Genomic DNA, 20360 nt, shown 5'->3' with positions numbered 1-20360 from the left:
TGGATATTTGCAAATTGTTTATTAAATGTTGCAAATTGTTTATTAAATGTTGCAAGTGTTTGTATTTTCTTTATTATTTCTTCGAAAATCATGGCATAAAATTAATGAGAAATAATTTTTCGATTTTGAAAAAATTTCAGTTAATAAAAATATTTTTTCACCTGTTCATGAACAAAAATGAACCAGAGTTTCGATAGTGGATTACTGTAAAAATGGCCGATACATCTAGCTTTTTGGAGGGGTGAAGGAAAGACGTCGAAATACATTTTCAAAGGTTGGATTATTCGAATGAATCCCCCAAAGCTTCTCTCAAGTCAATGAACCGAGTTTCGCAGTAGCCAGCCAGTTGATTGTATTCGTCTTCACAAATTTCGCAGATTGACTTAAATGCTTCTCTGTGAATGATGTGGATGTAGAAATATGTGTAGATCTGAACAACAATGCTCTCTATTTCAACATCAAGTGCATTACATGCGTTACGAGTCGCTGCACAACTTACACTAACTATGTTCCCTTTTAATTTCTTTAATTTTGCAAAAACATTTCATCACAGTAAGCGATCAATTTATTAGCCAAATCAAACTTTTCTAAGACTCTTTTAATCAATGAAAAATCTATCCGACGTTTCAGCTTTTTCTTGTGAAAGTTCAATTATTTTAACATTAGAAGCGTCGGTCGACAAACAAATGAATCGGGCTTTCCGTAAATCAGACTTGAGGCATTGCAGTGGTTTGATTTAAAATAAAAAATTTGAATCGGACGATAACTGTTGTTTTTTTTTTAATACCAAATCTGAAACTGTGATTCTCATCAATTGTGTGGCATGGAATGTTGAATGAAAGTAATGAGCTGACAGTGAACCTCGCTCGCAAAATCTACTACAGAATTCAATACATTCAAGCCGAATGTACCGAATTTTCTATTTTCTAAGCCCGGGACGCTTAACTTCGAATCCGACCAAACCGGGAACGATTGGTCAGCTAAGCTTACAGCCTATTACACATTTGTTAAGGCGACTTTGGCAAATGGCGTCCGACAGGATTTTAGTCTCACCACATGAATACCTATACCGTACACCGGCACACCTAATTACGATGGTGCTTGGAAGATGGCTCCATCTTTAGCATTTTAGCTGCCGCTTCTGCACGGGACTTTTTGCAGAGAGAGGCTTCCCCATTTTGTAAGCCCTTCCGTTTAACTGTAGATTGGACGTCGCTCGATCCCATTCTGTCGTCATTACCGCTGCTCACCATTCTCCGAGCATTCTACTCAGATTATTTTGCTCACCATTTTCACTCTCGTAGCGCTCCAATGGCCAGGATGATATTCCTTTCATTTCTAAATTCACCACATTTGGCGTATTATATCTAAATCATTGTATACAACTAATCAGTTCATGACTTGTTACACCTTATTTATAATATTAACACATATGAGTCCACCACATACAAATGCTTCACTACAAAAAGTGGGAAAAATTTAATAAAAGCCGCTAAATTTATTTTAATATCTAGTGCTAGTCCAAAAAGAAAATCTAAATTTATCGAATTAATACTTTAATGTTGACATATATCCTAAAAAATATATTATAATAAATAGAGTGAAAAAATATGTTAATCACATACCCATTTAATATATTCATATTACTGCTTAAGTGGTAATTGAAAACTTATTTATATAATATTATAATATAATTACAATATAGAGTGGTGAGTATGTAGTTTTCTCTTGCTAATCCGTGTATGTTGTATTTTATGTCGTTTTTGCATCTTCGGTTTCTTCGTGTGATTTGGTTTGCTCCTCGCCATCCTCACAAACGGTTAAATCTTCAAGCCTTAGGAGAGGTCGAGGGGTAACAGGTAAAAATGTATTGCACACAGTACTTATAGTCTCGCACGCATTTGGACTATGCACAACAATGAAAACACAATTTTGTATCACATCACCGGGAGTATTGTCCACGTAGTGGAAGACAATGTGAAATTCTTCAGTACCTCCGAACGATATTCGCTTACCCCGAACCCTGCAAAGATTATTAGTATTGCATAAATAACTTCCAAAATTCAAGTGCGGGAAAAATTATGTATTCCATGAAGACTAAGAACCATCTACAATGTAACCTCGTGACGTTTTTGAATTATCGTTGGTTCTTCCAAGTTTCAGTGGGGTAAAATTATGATTCCACTATGGATGTGTATTAATTAAAATTAAATAAAAACTTACAGAAAAAGTGCTTAAAAAGTTCTCTTAAACTAAATGTCTTCTTCTAAAGAAAGTCTAATAGAATATCGATTGGATAAACACGGCCCAATTATAATAGAATTTTTATGTGGTTCATCAAGAAGTATGTAGCTTGAAAGTAAAATGACTCTATCTTTCAACTTTTCTCAAAATAATTTTCTAAAATATCATTATGATATATATCATGTAAGAAAGTGCTAAGTCCTTGTGTAACCGAAAAATGTATACTCTCGCAACTTGCGGGGATCAAAGCATGGGGAACACCTTCAGGTGCTGGCAAATCTGCATATTGAGTTAGAGAAAGTATCGCTGTGATTTCATTCATTTAAGACAGGAGGATATACTATTATTAAGGAACGTGAGGCTAAAGAAAGTGTTGACCCGATGTTTAATTTTTGGCACAGGTTCGATTTCGACAACTTTTGGACGTAAGATGAAATACCTTGAGGATGCTATTTGTGCAAAATTTTTTTTCTGATAACTTCATTGATTATATTGGAAGTAGTCGTGGTTGTCATGCGATTTCATCCGCAGTATCTACTAAAAATATTTTAGTAACCATATACCAAATTTAGTTGAAATCGGTCAAGCAGTTCCTGCGACAAAGGATTTCACTTAAAGGTTGGCGTGCCACGCACATTGTCTTATTTCTACAGCTGCTCATATAAACCATGACGGTTGTGAAATTGAATGCTTGTGGCGCATTTATTCAGTGAGTTATAGCACTTTTGGTGGTTTTCAACACAACATTCATATGGGAAGTGAGCATGTTGTGAGGTTGAAAGGGTAAAAAAATGACTTTTTCTTAGCGAGTTGGGTTGATATAGCTTTAGCAGTTTGAAGTATATGTACATTTAACCATTTAGGTCGCAGGATCACGCCAACTTTTAAAAAATTGTGGTGGCACTAAAGCTGCTTTCAACTAACTTGAGTATATCGTTAAATTACTTGCTTATTACTTCTTCTGCTTCTGTTCCTAATCTTGAAAATAAATTCTGGCTACTGCGATCTCCTGTACTCAATTGCCGTTTTGTATCTTAATATAGTGCTTAGTTATGACACTTTATAAGTTTTCGTTTAATGGCGTTTTCTGGGCGTGGTAGTGATCCCATTTCACCCATCTGCAATATCCCCCTTTCTTGGGTGGAAAGGCATATGTGTACCAGGTTTCATCACAATATCTCAATTTTTACTCGGACAGACAGTCACTCGTCTAATCATCCTGATCATTTGAATACATATTAATCGATTTCTATCTCAATTAGTTTTAAGCGTTACAAACTACCGTTAGGTGCACAAAACTAGTATACTCTGTAGGAACATGTTGCAAGAGTATAACAAATGGTCCAGTATGGGCAATGATTAACGTTTCCCTTTTCTTACGTTCGCTCGCCGATGAGACACAGTAGTGTATCATATGTTTAAAATTTAAGTATAGAGATATACAATTGATGGTGGTCACAGCTTCTACATCGACATTTAACTCGTGTAGAACTTCACGGTAACGAAGAGGAGGATATATCGTCAAACCTTTGGACAGGTGAAGTGCTACAAGGGCAGTATTGGCTCAAGTTCGCGAGTTGCGCATATGTGGCAGAAGAGATAACTTTTATAATGTTTAATGACATAAAAAACCAAAACCTTGGATTACGAATTTGCGCTGGAACTTGCTAACGCCGCTGAGCAGATTTCGAAAGATTTTTGAATGGCCATGTTATGTTGATGTTGAATGTTGAAGGTAAAGAGCAGTTTATTATAATATTAATATTATTAGATTATTTTCCTTAGCTAGAGGTTTGTTTCTGTAAACTAAATGCCTGAAATTTTTTTTTTAATATTTATTAATCGGCAGTTGGTTCATAGTTCAAAAAATTAAATAGTTCGATACCGGTATAGCAACCCCTTTTTCAATATGCCAAAGGAGATAAGCATTCCTTTTTGCTTACAATCTTTCGATTAAAATGATAAATTCGAGACATATTATATATAGAAGGAGAAGCTCACTTAAGAAATAGATTTAGTTGGACTACAATTACAATTGTTATCAGTCCAATATTCAACTAAAATTTTCGTCTTCTCAATATATTTATCTACATAAGTTACATGTAAATATATAAGTAATTTGACAACTGTTCCCCTCCCGTCGCTGTCGCTTTGCTGCTTTTAGGACATAATTCGACAACTCGTAAAATATACTCACGTATGTAAAAAAAAATCGAAATAGGAGGAATTGTCATCTAAAATGCAAAATCGCTTAACATCACTTTTCATAAGTTTACAAGGAAAGAAAAACTATATAAAATAAATACTACTCATACTAAAACAAAATTTTAATTTTAGTCAATAAAAAACTTAATTTTGAATTATGTGATGTTGTTTCGCGATGTACTTTTATTGTATCGACTCATATGCATTTTTCACAAATTTAGTTTCTACTTACGCCAATGGCTCGCCGATGATTTTCATGCCAACTTCTTCATATTTGCTCAACACGTAATCCAGAATTTCTTTGGCGTCCTCCTCTTCTAACTTGAAAGAATATCAAATAATTAGTACATTCGGTTCTATTCAATAAAACCACAAAACAAAACTCACATTCGTTAGACAAGTTGGCGGCTCCGTCGCCAAACACAGGCCACGCTACAAAACAAACAATTATTGCGTTTTTTTTAACATGATTCATTAACTATAAATCAATTTAGATCAAGTTGATTATACTTGTACTCACAACATTAATGACATATAAATTTAATAACAGAAATTTTACACACACGAAATGCACAAACATTTTGCACATTTTATCTAACTATTGAGGAATTTTTATTTGAGAGTTGTTTCTGCTTCAGGCCAATAATTCCAACTAATGTTACACCCACTCGAAATTCATTAAATGTTTTTAAATCAACGCTGATGTGTGAAGAACCAGTTGAGTTATTGTTGACGTGATTGTTTCGAACACTTTGTTGCTGTTGTAATGCTAATTGTTTTATATGTATTCTAATTTTATTACACGCTACGGTCCACATTGTAGGCAATAAGAAAAAAACCTGTTGAAATTATATTCGATTTTGATGGAGATCTTTTAAATTATCTAATATATAAGCGAACATGTACATTTACATTTTTAATTAACTGTTTATAGTAAATATTTACATTCGAATGTAATTAACAAATGTCTAAAGTGCAATGCGACGCTGACTTATGCGATAAAGAACTGATATTCATACATATAGGTATATATTATTAACTGAATCGAAATCTCAAAACCTTGGGATATAGTTACCAATTATGGATCTTTACGCTCTCCGCGGTAAGTTCGTTTTGCAGCGTAAATTAACCAACAAAATGTTTAAATAAAGTTTAGGATATCATAAAATGATAAAATAGAATTTACAGAGGTATATTTTATATTCTTACAATGTCAAGGCAAAATCATTCTTTGAGTAAAATTTCCTAACATTATTTTCCTTCGTATGACTGATAATCGCCAATGTATAAAAAAACCCCTAGTCGTAAGTTTAACTAGATCAGTTCCCATTAAGGAGCTGAAGGCGAATTTTTTACTGATTGTGAAAGATAGACTAGATGTTTGAATACAGTCATTTTTTATGAGTACGCGTTGAATGATGTTTCTAAAGCTTTCATACTCGTATACTTAAAAAAATATGGTAGAGTGCCGTAATTTTCATCAAGCAAAAAGAGTAAAATTTATTATCATTATTTTTTTATTGCCATTTTCCTGCTCACTTTTTACTTATTGGCTACATTTTAAAATAAACAATACTTACTTAAGACTTATCAGTAAATTTTAAAAGAGCATATTTAAAATAAAATAACAAGAACCGCCATACAAACATATATTGTAGATTTCAGATGTCTAGGATGGTTTTTAATAGTCTAATGCGCTCATTCTTTATTTCAGCATCAGGATGTAATCAGCAAAACTCAACAATTTTTAGTCCACAAAATTACTGTTAAGCTCACTAAGAAATCAAATGCATTTTGACGTTGTACTTTCGGCTTAAATTGAATATTTTGTAACAATGGGTTCATCGGCGTAGTGTTTCCGAATTTCGCTTATTGCTTTGCACTATAATTCTCCTCCTGCTCCTGCTCGTGTGCACTGCCACTCTCGGGAATGATGTTTTGTTCCACAATCTTTTCACCATTAACATCGTGTGATATCGCCAGATTAGCCACTTGACATGCAAGCGAAATAAGGCTTAATCCACAAATTAGCGACAATTTTAAAACTGGCATTTTCCTAGTTTCGTGTAAGACTGAAAAAATTTGTTTAAAGCTCTGAATATTTTATACCAATAAAACCAACGTAGCTAAAGGCTGTTTAAATAATACATATTTGCATTCCCGCCAAATATTTAACTTATACTGTTCTTCTGAATATTTTTGGTGTGGATTTCACATGTAAATGTTTGGCCAGGAGAGTGTGCAGAGCTCATACACCGCGAGAAGTATTAACCCACCTTTGGAAAGAATTGGTTAAGCTTTAAGTTTATTATAAATGTAGTGGGCTTGAACCAATTGTAGCGCGCTCAAGCGTTAATGATGATTTGCAAAAAGTTTAAGTTATAACTTTTTTCGCAAACAAAAAACAACTAAATTCTATTACACAAGGGCGGAGCTATAAGGGATTTAAAATAACTGCATTCACTTTTTATTCCAGCAAATTTAATATACCTTTAATATACTTTTGAAATGAATTCAATTGTCTTCGATTTCATTTTTTACGGTTATGAGAAATACATTGAAATTAGAGTCTAGAAAGGGAGATATATATATTATTACTAAAAAATTTGACTAATTTTACCCTGACCTTAATACACCTACAAGCATATCTACAGTGAAAACAACAAAATATGGTAGCACATACTGCAAACCCGCTTTAGCTTTGTCGTATTCCATTTTATGTCTGAAAATTGTAATATATTATACATTGTTTATGAATTTTAACACGCTAATAGATTAGAACACAATAGGAATATATGAGTTTAATTGTCCCTACCAAATTATTCTACGTCGATTTAATTCTAAATATGACAATAATACTTATACAGGGCAACATAAAAAAAATTATTTTGTGCATGGGTTTATTTAATATAATCCAGTTATTTAAGCAAATATATATGGGAAAGAAAGAGTACAAATCGAAAATATTTGCTTTTTAAGCATTTATCGCTTGTTGCGTATGACAGTACCTATTTGCGAATTGCAAAAAAATAATGTTTTTTTTGAATCTGAATTTTTTATTTTAATCAGCCTTTTGATTTTGTTTGCACCATAATTTTTTGTATGTACATTTTCTCAATTGTGGAATTATTCTCCATATCAGTAGTTGAGTAGTTGTTTGTTTGGAAATAATCTATCTATGACATATGGAATACTAATCCTGTTACCGCAACTCAAAATATATATTGGAATGATAGATCTGATTGGTAAATTAGTTGAAAGCAAATTTTTATACTATCGCAAATGTTGCAACAGAACATAGTTTTGTTCACCAAACGAGTTAAATATGTATACCATATATAAATGATCAGGATAATAAGATAAAGTATGTTATTTCACTGACAAAAAATGTCGAAATCGGATCAAATTTTTCAAGGTGCTAGATATTGAAAATGTGGCACTGAGGATCTATTTTCCCTTGCGGAAAATGTGTAAAATCGAGCCAATAATAACCCTAGCCCCATAAACCTAATATACGAATTTCAAACATTAGATTGAACTTATACTTATACAAGTATGTAAAAGACAAAATTAAGTGAACCTATTATACTGATTATACTAGCAGACTTTACGCCGAATCTGACGATTAGTGTGTGATTTATATTTATAAAATAATTGCTTGGAAACATGTTTTCGAGTATATGGTACTTGAGTAATGGTTAAAGTTAATGCAATCAGTCAGTTTGGTTTGTTTATTTCTTCATATCCCTAATATTATATATGAAGTTTAGCCTCTTTGATTCCTTTCTTCATATTCGTCATATACCCCATATATTAAATCTAGCCCTTTGGTTGAGTTTATATCCCATATATCTCATTTGAGTTAATTAGATTGATCTTAATATTAATATTGCGGACGTGCAATATGTAGTACTGAAACTAAGTAAGTCTATGACTCTTAATATATATAAGTATATAAGATACCAAATTTGATTGTACTCCACTCGGTCGAATAGAGCATGTTGAATTGTTCGCAACAGTTTTATACTCTCGCAACATGTTCTAGAGTATAATAGAGTGGTTCACCTAACGGTAGTTTGTATAACAAAAATGAATTGGGATAGATATGCAGTTATATGTATATATATATATATATGGTACAAATGGTCAGAATGACCCGACGATTTGAATTCCGAGTGACTGTCTATCCGTCCCTCTGTTTGATTAAGATATAACGTTGAGCTTTAGTACACAAATAAATTGGCATCATAAAAACTTTGGTAATCAGATCACTGCCACAGCCATAAAACGTCATTAATCGAAAACCTATAAATTGCCATAACTATGCCGCAAATTAAGATACAATGCTATAATTTCGTACAACGAGCTATTATAACTAAATTCACGCAGAACCAATCCCATAAGCACCCCTACCGACAACGTAAAATTGGATTTCAATTAAATTTGGTAGGTAGTATTATTCTGTCCTTCCTCTGTTGCAGTGCGAAAATGGGACTGCAACCACGCCTACTGCCCATATAACACAACTTTAAATTCCATCCGATTCTTTCACTTTCCAGTGTATAAATCAAGCACCAATGAATATATTGCGATAAAACTAATCAAATCTAAATATTGTCAAAATCGGTTTTGCCGAAAATATCGGTCAAATTGTATGATTTGTGTATTAACAAGTTAAAACGTTAACTTCAGTTGTACCGAAGCTATAATATCCTTCACAAATACAAAAGGCTCCTTAGAAGAACTTGATTCCGATTGTTCACTTTGTATGGCAGCTATATGCTTTAGTGCTCCGATATAGGCCATTCAGACAAATAAGCAGGTTCTTGGTGAGAAGTGATCATATGCTAAATTTAAAATCGATATCTCAAAAACTGCATATACAGACAGACAGACGGACAGACAAACGAAAAGACAGACATGGCTAAATGAACTCATGATGAGCTAATCATTTATGTATAAATTTTATAGACGGTGCAAGCCTTTTGAAAGGCCTCCACGTCTGCATAACGCTTTCCTTTCATCGGCAAATGCATTTTCCGAAAAGGTAGAATTCACACGCAACCATATCAGGTGAATACAGGGAGTGGTTGATTGTTAAAATGTGATTTTTGGTCAAATAATCGGCCACAACGCATTATCGTGCAACAAACGCCAACTTCCATCTTCGCGATATTCGGGCCGAACGCGTCGAATACGGCGCACCAAACTCTTCAAAACTCCAAGGTAGAATACCGCATTAACGTTTTGTCCAGGTGGAACAAATTATTTGTGGACAATACCTTGGAATCATAAGAACAAATCAGCATTGTCTTCACTTTTGACTTCTCCAGGCGCGATTTTTTGGGTTTCGGCTCATTTCTAATTTATGTCCTCACGACTACTTTGAAAACGGTGAAACCACTCGTGCACTCTGCTTCGGGATAAGCAATCATTGCCATAAACTTGTTTCATCAATTGAAACGTTTCGGTAAAAGTTTTACCAATTTTAAAACAAAGTTTAATGTTGGCTCTTTGTTCGAAGCTCATTTTCGCACCGATGACACAAACATACTGACACTTAAAACGCAATAACTTCACTTCCAATACATGAAATGTCATGCAATTTTTACTAGAAGTCGATAAAGGATAGCAGATTCTAACGCACTAGTCGACATATAGATGACGCGAGTTTACTTTGTTACTTTTTGACTGTTTACTTTGGAACGCACCTTGTATTTTCAAACTTTAGGCAGACTTTATACCGCATATACCGGCAAATAAATGAGTTACCTTTGTAAAAGCTAAAGAGTGTGTTTTTTTTTAATAACGAATTTTTCAATCATCCTGTTGACTTTCTCAATTACATATTGGGGATAGTATGTGAGGTACCTTAATAAAACTCAGAGAACATTTTAAATACCATCTGATTGTTTACTTTCCAGTATACAAATCAAGAACCAATCAATGTATCCGGATAAAACTTTGCACAAATAGTGCCCTCAAGATATTTCATCTTACGCCTAAAATTTTTAGTAATCCGAATATAACTTTTCAAGAACGCAGACGCCAATATGTGGACCCTAGTTCATATGGGTGACTTTTTGCCGAAAAGATCGGTTAATCTTAAAACTCGGGGAAAATGTTTCTTTAATAATAAAATACCCTTGTGTCGAAAATGGGTTCAATCGAATTAATTCTTCCCTTAGGCCCCATATACATAATATAAGGATTTTCGAACTTCAAGTTGACTTTATACAATATATCGGCCAATATGCTATTTATTTTAATGAAATTGAGAAAGTGTACCTAAAATGGATAAAATCGGAGGGAAACTAGCCTTAGCCCCCATATATATATTTATAAAATTGCTTAATGAAATTGAGGGGACACGTTTTCATACAAGTTAAAAAATTATTTAATGGTTTGGCGTTTAATATAAATGAATTGGTCTTGGTCAAAACCTTATATCCCTAATACATATAACGAATTCCGATTCCTTTGGTCGGCGTTTTCCCCATCAACTCAATATAATAAATTAAGCCTCTTCGGTTGAATTTATATCACATACATCTTAATTGAGGATGATTTAAGTATAATTTTCGCTGACGTAAAGTAAAATATAGTATTAAAACTAAGGGAATATGTAAACCTTCAAAATAAGTTAATATGATACCGCATTTTATTGTATTCTATTTGCGATTTCATCGAACAATGAAGTTGAACTTTTACGCTACATTTTTCAATACTGCCAACACCTGAAGGTATTTAGCCGGCTTGCAAGTTACATCCGAATTTAGCCCTTCCTTGCTTGTTAAAAGTTGTCATTCATACGATAATAAAAAAAATCTCAATAACAGAGATATAGTCGGCCAGTTACACCCGCTATGTATTGACTTACCGAAAATTTTTTGTACATGTACATAAAAAATATAGTTTTAATTAACAATATTATACAAAATAAACATTTATTTTTAGAATAATTTTCGATTGAAACTGTCAAAACGTGGTACTAAAAACTCTCTATCACTTGCTTTCAGATTTATCAGAGCTCTCGTTGGTACCTTTACCTTCCTGTGCCCCTCCTTCATCATCACTGCCATTCTCAATGTCTTCTTTTTCGCCATTGTCATCTTCATCATCATCATCATCATCATCATCATCTTCATATTCGTCGTTGTCATCATTTTTGGCGTCCGCGTGTTTCTTGTACTTAAACTGCTGCACTGAATCCTGAGCATCATTTATTATAGGGCCATAATCGTGAACAGCACCATTCCCAGGCATGACCTGGCAAATTGACACCAGTAGCAAAAATCCACCAATTAAAAGCAAATTTGTGGTGGCCATGTTTAACTTTTGTCAAGCCTCTTAAGCGAGCTTTTGTCAAACTGTAACAAAATATACTGTTTTCTTTATTTTATAGCATTTGTTTACGTATTAACTGTTAATTTATTCAGGTGCATTTATAATAACCCGAAAGCAAAATTCACAAATATTTGATTTAAATTTTTTCAGGCTTAATACCCGGCTTTAGAAAAAAAATTACGGAAAAATTCAATAAATTTCGACATATAAAAAATGAATCATGTTCGCTTTGGCCCACTGTAAATATACAGGATCGGACTATTGTTTTGACCACACAATGGTTTTATTCAAATGCACTTAAACTGTACAGTTACTCAGTAACTTATTTAGTTGGGAAGCTCAAGTTTCGTACACGTGGTTACTGAGCAGGAGACATGTGTGATTTACGAATTCTGAAAAGTGCGCGTTCTTTTTCCTCCACCAAGTTAAATGAATGTACTTCTTAATTACTTGAAATTTTGCAGCAATATAGTGCCTGATAATTTTCTCCTCGACGTTTAATTGAGAAACTTCGGATAATAACCACGCCTGCCTACCACAAAACCGTCCAAAACTACTAGTTCTCTAAATTCTCTACAGCATTATACTTAGCTGAGGAATAACGCTACAAACAAAAAATTTGGTGGTGAAGAAGTTGTCTTGAGCAAATTACTCAGATAGAAGATTTTACGTTTCTCGTATTATTCTCTGATGAGATTTTTATAGTACATGGATGAAGAAGTTAGCGAAGTCACATGGTTTTAAATTTTTCGAAAATAACTGTCGCAATTCACAAAAACTACTGACTAGCTCATCCAAATGTTGTGAGAACATTGTTTTTAAGCTATTGCATAGCTTCAAGCTCGGGCTTTGAGCTTGAGGACTGATCAAGAAATTCCTTAACGGAAATAAACCAACACGATCACAAAACATGCTCAAAATGTTTGCATGCTTTTAGGCGTGTTTGCGGGTTTGCGGGGTTGACCTTTTTCCCTTCCAGAAGGAACATCAGAAAGTTGTTCAATTTATGATTTTTAGCTTTTGCCATCGTCGCGAAAAGACGCTTGCAGGCAAATGCATGTTCGGATAGTACGCTTAAAATTTGTGTTTAAAGCGTTTTAAATATGAATAAACAAAGAGCATTTATTATTGAAGAAAATTATGAAAAAATAGTGAAAGAAAATGAGTGAGTACTTTGTATACATACATTTTATTGAGCTATTGCATAGCTTTTTACGCGGACTTTGAGCGCAGCGACCGAATCAAACCTAACACGATCACACAGTATGATCAAAATGTTTGCATACTTTTAAGCGTAAAATCAATTGAAGAGCAGGGTGATTCAAAAATAATAATATGTAAGATAAAATTTTTTAATAACAAATATAAATGTTGAATTTAATAAAAATTTAATTAATAAAAAATAAAGTAATCAATATTCGGAGTTATAATATTAGTAACATTAATATTATTTTGGTAAATAGCTACCCCACCTTTTGGAACAGTAACTCGTTTGAATTGAACAATACAATTGAAATTTGATATTTCAATCAAATTATCAATGGTAATAAATTTCCACTTATCTTGGCTGGCGATTTCAACATCAACTTCGCTGATAAAATATCAGAGCGGTTGACAACTTTTCTTTCGGAAAAATTGAATTTGAAAATGAATAATGATCCACAAGAACCCACAACATAATATGGGACCACCATTGCCGCGGTATTTTCCAGATATTTAGAGAATTTCAAGTCTCAAACTTATGTTTCTTATTTCAGTTACCATTTACCCTTACCTAAATGTATTGTCTTGTAATACAAATATTTTAAACAATATTAACTTCTCATACATTCAATGAAACAAAAAAAGTATTTTCTTATCGGTCACCACGCTCAAAAAGTGTAACTTAATTTAATATAATAAAAAATAAATAGTTATATGTAATTGCATAAGTTGAAAAAAATTATGTGCAATAGCTTTACCGCGTCAGTCACCGAGTGCCACACGTTCTTTTTATACTCTCGCAACCTGTTGCTACAGAGTATAATAGTTTTGTTCACCTAACGGTTGTTTGTATCACCTAAAACTAATCGAGTTAGATATAGGGTTATATATATATAAATGATCAGGATGAAGAGACGAGTTGAAATCCGGGTGACTGTCTGTCCGTCCGTCCGTGCAAGCTCTAACTTGAGTAAAAATTGAGATATCTTTATGAAACTTGGTAGACATGTTTCTTGGTACCGTGAGACGGTTGGTATTGCAGATGGGCGTAATCGGACCACTGCCACGCCCACAAAACGCCATTAATCAAAAACAAATAACTTGCCATAACTAAGCTCCGCAATAAGATACAAGACTGTTATTTGGTACACAGGATCACATTAGGGAGGTACATCTGCAGTTAAAATTTTTTTTTAAAGTGGGCGTGATCCCGCCTCTAATATTATTTAATGTGCATATCTCCTAAACCGTTAATGCTATAATAACAAAATTCACTGGAAGCAAATGTTTTTAGCACTTCTATTGACGGTGTGAAAATAGTTGAAATCGGGTGCAACTCCGCCCACTCCCCATATAACGGTACTGTTAAAAACTACTAAAAGCGCGATAAATCAAGCACTAAACACGCCAGAGACATTAAATTTTATCTCTGGGATGGTATGAGATGACTTTGTGGGAATCGCGTTCAAAATTAGACAGTGGGCGCGGCACAGCCCACTTTTAGGTGAAAATCCATATCTTGAGATCTGCTTAACCAATTTTAACCAAATTCGGTACGTAACATTCTTCTCATATTTCTATGTTATAGTACGAAAATGGGCGAAATCGGACTACAACCACGCTTACTTCCCATGTAACACCATTTTCAATTCCATCTGATTCTTTCACTTTCTACTATGCAAATCAGGTAATAATGATTATATCGGGGTAAAACTTTGCGTGAATAATGCTATTAAAGTATGCCACCTTGCGGCCAAAAATTGTCTAAATCGAACCAAAACTGTTCAAACCCCTAAGTACTAAATATGTGGACCCCAGTGCCTATAGTTGACCTTCTACCGAAAATATCAGTCAATCCACAAAGAAATCTCAAACGAGTATACCATTTGACTTTGCGAGAGTATAAAATGTTCGGTTACATCCGAACTTAGCCCTTCCTTACTTGTTTTTATTAGTTCATGATATGGCATAAAAGTGCAGAATCGTACAACATAATAAACACAGTTTTTCCATTATAATTAAAGGCGATGCAGACGGCTCTCAATTGGCGGGGCACCATTTACTCTCAGGTGAAGTCTTACACATCCCTGTTGGAATATGAATACATTAACAAAAATTGCATCGTTATGATACTGGTTAGCTATATTCCTTTTCATGTGCAAAATATCCCCGCTCTTCCGATTGACGTGATACTATATGTAGTGGCCTTCGTGAGCAAAGGGTTTGAACTGATTTAATTAACGTTTGTCATTACTTAAGTATGCTCGGAAAAATGTTTTCATCCAATTTTATGAAGAAAATACGCATGTTATGACCGAAATATTGGACATAAAGTCTGCTAATTTCTAGTTCTATACCGATTTTACACATTGCAGCATTAAACTATATAGTCACAAGCATACACTGCTATTAGGAATAAATTATATTATTAAAATATCGTACATATTGACCGATATAGGTATAAAGTAAACCGGAAGTTCAAATTTCTTTATATAATATTAGTTTTATTTAGTATATTAGGTAAATGAAGGCTAGAGAAAGTATTGACCCGATTTCACCAATTTTCGCTGATATAAAAATTTTATCTTAAAATTTCAATACTATACATTACAGGTTGACCAATATTTTGAGTAAAATATCTGTCAGCGTGATATATAGGAAGACGTATTTACTTAGCGAATTATCGGTATTTTAGCAGTCTTCAACGTCGCCTTGAAAGACGAAGAATTTGTCAATTTTATTATTAACATTGCCCCAACTCTTTGATGGCGCAAGAATTATAATTACCGAAGTGATCACATCTCGACTTAAATTAGTTCCAGTTATAATCGAAACTGCTCTGAGATGAAGAAATTGAGTTTGATGTTGGTCTTAGCGCTGCTTAGCGTATGATTTCCATCTGTAGCCAATAGTGCCAACGGTGGTACCGCCGCCGACGATAATGCCGATGATACTGACAACAATGGTGGTACAGATAACAATGGTGACAGCGATAATGATGACCACGGCAATGGTGGTGCAACTAGTATTGGAAATTGGATTGGATTACGAAAAAAAGTGGCGATACTATAGAATAATATAATATAAATAGAAAAGTCAATGGCAGAAAAGTCTACATAATCGCAGAGGAGCAAAATCTAGCTTACGTGTGTATAGACCTGCAGCTATTATTGGATAAATGTTAATAAATGTACTGAACTTCGAAAAATAAAAATACTTATATAAAAATATGGACACACAGTGAAACATCACAAATTTTGTTTTAGTACTGTAAAGAGCTTTTTGTATAACATTATAATTTTTGCTCCACAAAATTAATTATATTCGGATAGCATAAATATTCATGAATATTTACCACATCGGTGATTCGCTTTAAATTATTCACGCCTAAAAGTATGTTTCATTAATATCACATCACTCATGGGTAAATTTGTATACCTGAACATGGTAGATTATGTTTGCCATGAATGTTCCAGTTATAAAGGAAAATTCGGAAACGCTATAAAATATATACACGGGGCAGAAAAAGGCTGCGTACAAGGTACCAACAAAAATAAATTGTTGGAAAAAAACTTTATATATTTTTTATTAAAACCAATTTATTTGATACAAACATGTAACATGTTAACAAAACAAAACATACAGATAAAAGAAAATTCATTAGAAAAAATTCTTTGGCAATATTTTTTAATATGAAGTTTTGCCAACACCTGAAGATATTTCCCCGGATTTGTCCTTGCAGGTTCCTTCCTTACTTATTTTAATTTTTCGGCTTAGAATTTTTTATACCCTGAACAGGGAATATGAAGTTTGCCAACAACAAGTTTGAAACGTCGGAGACCCCATAAAATATTATATAAAAATTATCAGCATGATGAATTGAGTAGATTAAGCCATTCTATCATGCATTTGGAATTATATAAGTTTGTCGTCATGTTTAAATTTACTCTCGCAGAGCAAATAATACCTATGTGTATTACATGAAAGAGCGCATTACTTTCCAGAAAAGGAATACTGGGTCAGCAAAATGTATATCAGGGTAAGTGATTATAAACCCATTCCAAAAAAAAATCATAACTCCAGGCGACTAATGAATTGGGGTTTTGGTTTCTTAGCACCCAAACCAAGTACTCTTCTCCGTCCTTTATGTATCGGAACTAAAACCAAAGTACATTTTATTATTATTATTATTATTATTATTAAAGAAATGTACAACCCTTAAGAAAAGAATATAAACAAAAATATAAATTAATAACTTATTTGGAAATATGTTCTATCCCCTGGAATAAATTTTTTACTAAAAATTTGACTGCTTCTGGTTCAGTTACTACAAGCTACTTATTTTAATTCTAAATTTTCTGTTCCTTTTCTCTTTTTCTTAATTCACAATTTTCTGTCACAAAAGTTATGATACTAAATTAATCACATAACAACCCAACAGACCAGACATTGAACCAGATATCTATAATTATAAAATCGTTGTTATTCAAAACTTTTATCCGGATCCCAATCATTGCCGAGCAATGTAGCTATAGCGTTCACTGATATTCAATGTATTCGTATATATATTATATAATATATTCCGTTCAGTAATAGGGAGTGAAAATTGACTTAAAAAAAATCATCAAAAGAGATTAAAGCATATTTATCCCTAACAATTATGCAGACATTACAATATCTCAAAAATTCACTAATGCAAAAATTCAAACGAAACAATTTATTGCGGAAAGCTACTGGATTATAGTTGCTGGTATGACTGCGTTGGATAGTATAACAGGATTTTCATTTGTAGAAAGCTGCTAAAGCCAATCTACTTGAAAACGCAGAGAATACCCCTGAATTCACAGTTTTGGAAAATTTCGAGAGATTTCGTAAAATGATACATAAAGAATTGGAAAACAACGACTTTCATTAAATTTTAAAATAGTTATTGGCGTACTGCTGGTGGAGTAGCCGAGGTAAGAAGCGATTTTTGTTGTAAATGGATTTTATATATTTTGATGTGGGAGTTGGCGCTTGAAATTACTAAATTTTTGTTGAACATTTCAGAGAGAATATTATAAAGCGCGAGAGCTTTGTGAAAAATTACTTAGTCGCTGAAGGTATTTAACACATAAGTACTAATTTTCAAGTAAAAGTAATATTATAACTACGATGACGGCATTGAAACAATTAACTTGTTTACTTATATATACTTCTATACTTATTGCTGACATAAATAACTAAACTTGTTTATTAAAATTACAAGGTAAAATAGTAATACTCTTAATATCCATAACAGGCAGACTGAAAAGTTCGTTTTGCTTAAGGGGGAGTAGAATTAATTTGTGTAAAACAAGGCACATTTCTTTGTTTTTTTTTATGTATCAGTTCAAATCTATTTTGAAAAACTAATGGTATATTATAGTATGACATTTGAAGAATATTCTATTAAATTTTCAAGGACAAATATTAAAAAATGCGGCAGTGGCAGCAATTATTTAGGAAGGTCGCGGAAGAGTTGAATTGCGCTCCCCTCATACTTAGATGCTGGATCATCTAAAATCAATATATTATTATTAACGCTGGGGATTTTTCGAAATTTCAATTTTTGAATTTTTGTGAATACTTTGAAGGAAAACCGCTATTTTTTGCAAAATTAACCGAAAATAACCGGTTAAGTTGTTATTGTAAAATGAAATATATTAATTTGAAAGAACTTTCCAGCGTCACCTCTAACCTATGTATAGGAATAGTCTTCAAAATTTCAAAACGATCGGTGAAGTCGTTTTACAGTTATAAGGGCGCCGACTTTGAAAACGTGAGTTATGAGGAAAACACTTTAAAGCGTTTTGAAGTTTTGAAATCTGACGTAATATAATACTTATAACTTCGTCAATTTTTCTTTGAGCGACACAAAATTTTTGAGATACTAGTATTATGCATTCATTTAAGACAAAACCATCGAAACAAAGGTATTTAAAAACCCTTCGCCTTCTCAACTTTATTTTTCAACATGATTTGCACCGATTGCAGATACCTTCCATAGGTACATTCTCTTGAGGTCTAAGAACAAGAAAGAGTTGCGTTGCGAGATCCGGAGAACTTCGAGAATGCGTTGTGTTGATATCAAAGTGAAAGCGAGACCGAAGTTATAATAGTTCAAGCGAGCGGCAAAGCGAGGCTTTTTGAGATGTCAGTGCGAACGAAGGGTTCAAAGAAAGAGCTTTGTGAGAGTCTGATTGTGTCGGCGAGAGCGTAAGCACGTACTACGGAGTGTAAAGTGACAACAAATCGTTACCCATTACAAAAATCACTTAATTTCCTTGAAGTGCAAATCCTGATTTATAATGAGTGTAAAGATGTTCCTTTTAATAATAAATGAACAATGTCACAACGATAAACTTAAATAGAAAAAGAAAAAACGACAACGTGTTTGAACACACAATGTCGAAAACTAACAAAAACAATTATTACGGTATATTAGATGACGATCTAGGAGAGTGCAATGAAACACTGCCAAATTCGAACAACATATTCGTTCCAATAATCTAAGCAACGAATATAAACAAAGTGAAACTTGCAATGCAACACAAAATAGCCCATCAACAAGTGCAGCGACAGCAATAACTTCAGCTATCGTCTCTCGCAAAAACTACACTGGTGAAGTTAATTCGAACCGAAACGTCAAACAAAATATCAACAGCAAAAAAATTCCTCCAATAAACACATTCGACGTCGAATCAAAACGAATAATAGAATTAATAAAAGACCGTACTTAGAAAAATCAAAAGTAAAATTCATTTCTTACATGCCTAAATGTTTAAAGATATGTGTTTCTGTTGAAAGGGTTAAACGGCAATACCGATCCCGAAGAAATTTTTAATGAATTTTGCACATATCAAAACGATAACCTAAAAATTCTTAAAGTTAATCAATTTACCACAAAAATTTCCACGCAACGCAATATAAAACTACCTATGTTTATGGTTCAAACAAGTGCCAAAAGCAGTGTTAACGAATTGAAAGCAATCAACACTGTTTTATACCACTGCATTGAATGGGAAAGCTGAGATTCCGCAATGTAGAAACTGTCAAAGTTTCTTTCACAGCACAGCCAATTGTAAGATGTGTCAAATGTAGCGGAACACATTAAAGCAAAGAGTGTCCATTATTCGAAGAACTAAAAAATACAATGCTATCTGTAAGCAAACTATTAACAGTTCTGCCGAAGCAGCTGGAAATACAAACGGCAAGAGTTGAAGCAATTTACAATATAAACTATTACATATTAGCTGGGGATCTCAACAGTAAACACACAGACTGGGGTAACCCACAAAACAACTCTAAAGGTAAAGCCCTAAACCATTGGCTTTCCTCCA

General features: G+C 33.3%; 1 protein-coding gene across 1 annotated transcript; it reads right to left on the bottom strand.

The window, feature by feature from the left end:
• Positions 1 to 1609: 1609 nt before the first annotated feature.
• Positions 1610 to 5131, bottom strand: LOC106622572 (uncharacterized). Its single transcript, XM_014241792.3, has 4 exons — positions 4970 to 5131; positions 4837 to 4881; positions 4682 to 4770; positions 1610 to 2023 (listed from the first exon to the last, which is right to left on the bottom strand). Exons 1-4 carry the CDS (start codon positions 5036 to 5038, stop codon positions 1753 to 1755), a joined length of 474 nt encoding a protein of 157 aa, XP_014097267.2. The 5' UTR covers positions 5039 to 5131; the 3' UTR covers positions 1610 to 1752.
• Positions 5132 to 20360: the final 15229 nt, after the last annotated feature.

The sequence above is a fragment of the Bactrocera oleae genome, chromosome 2, assembly GCF_042242935.1.
Source record: "Bactrocera oleae isolate idBacOlea1 chromosome 2, idBacOlea1, whole genome shotgun sequence".
Classification (NCBI taxonomy): domain Eukaryota; kingdom Metazoa; phylum Arthropoda; class Insecta; order Diptera; family Tephritidae; genus Bactrocera; species Bactrocera oleae.
This window is presented reverse-complemented; position numbering and strand designations above follow the sequence as displayed.

Bases quoted from the DNA above. Each gene is read 5' to 3' on its own strand.
- LOC106622572 (XM_014241792.3), bottom strand. From the start codon at position 5,038: ATGTGCAAAATGTTTGTGCATTTCGTGTGTGTAAAATTTCTGTTATTA. The intron at 4,882-4,969 runs GTGAGTACAAGT...TTTGTTTTGTAG, and splicing joins ATTTATATGTCATTAATGTT to CGTGGCCTGTGTTTGGCGAC. The intron at 2,024-4,681 runs GTAAGTAGAAAC...TAATCTTTGCAG, and splicing joins ATCATCGGCGAGCCATTGGC to GGTTCGGGGTAAGCGAATAT.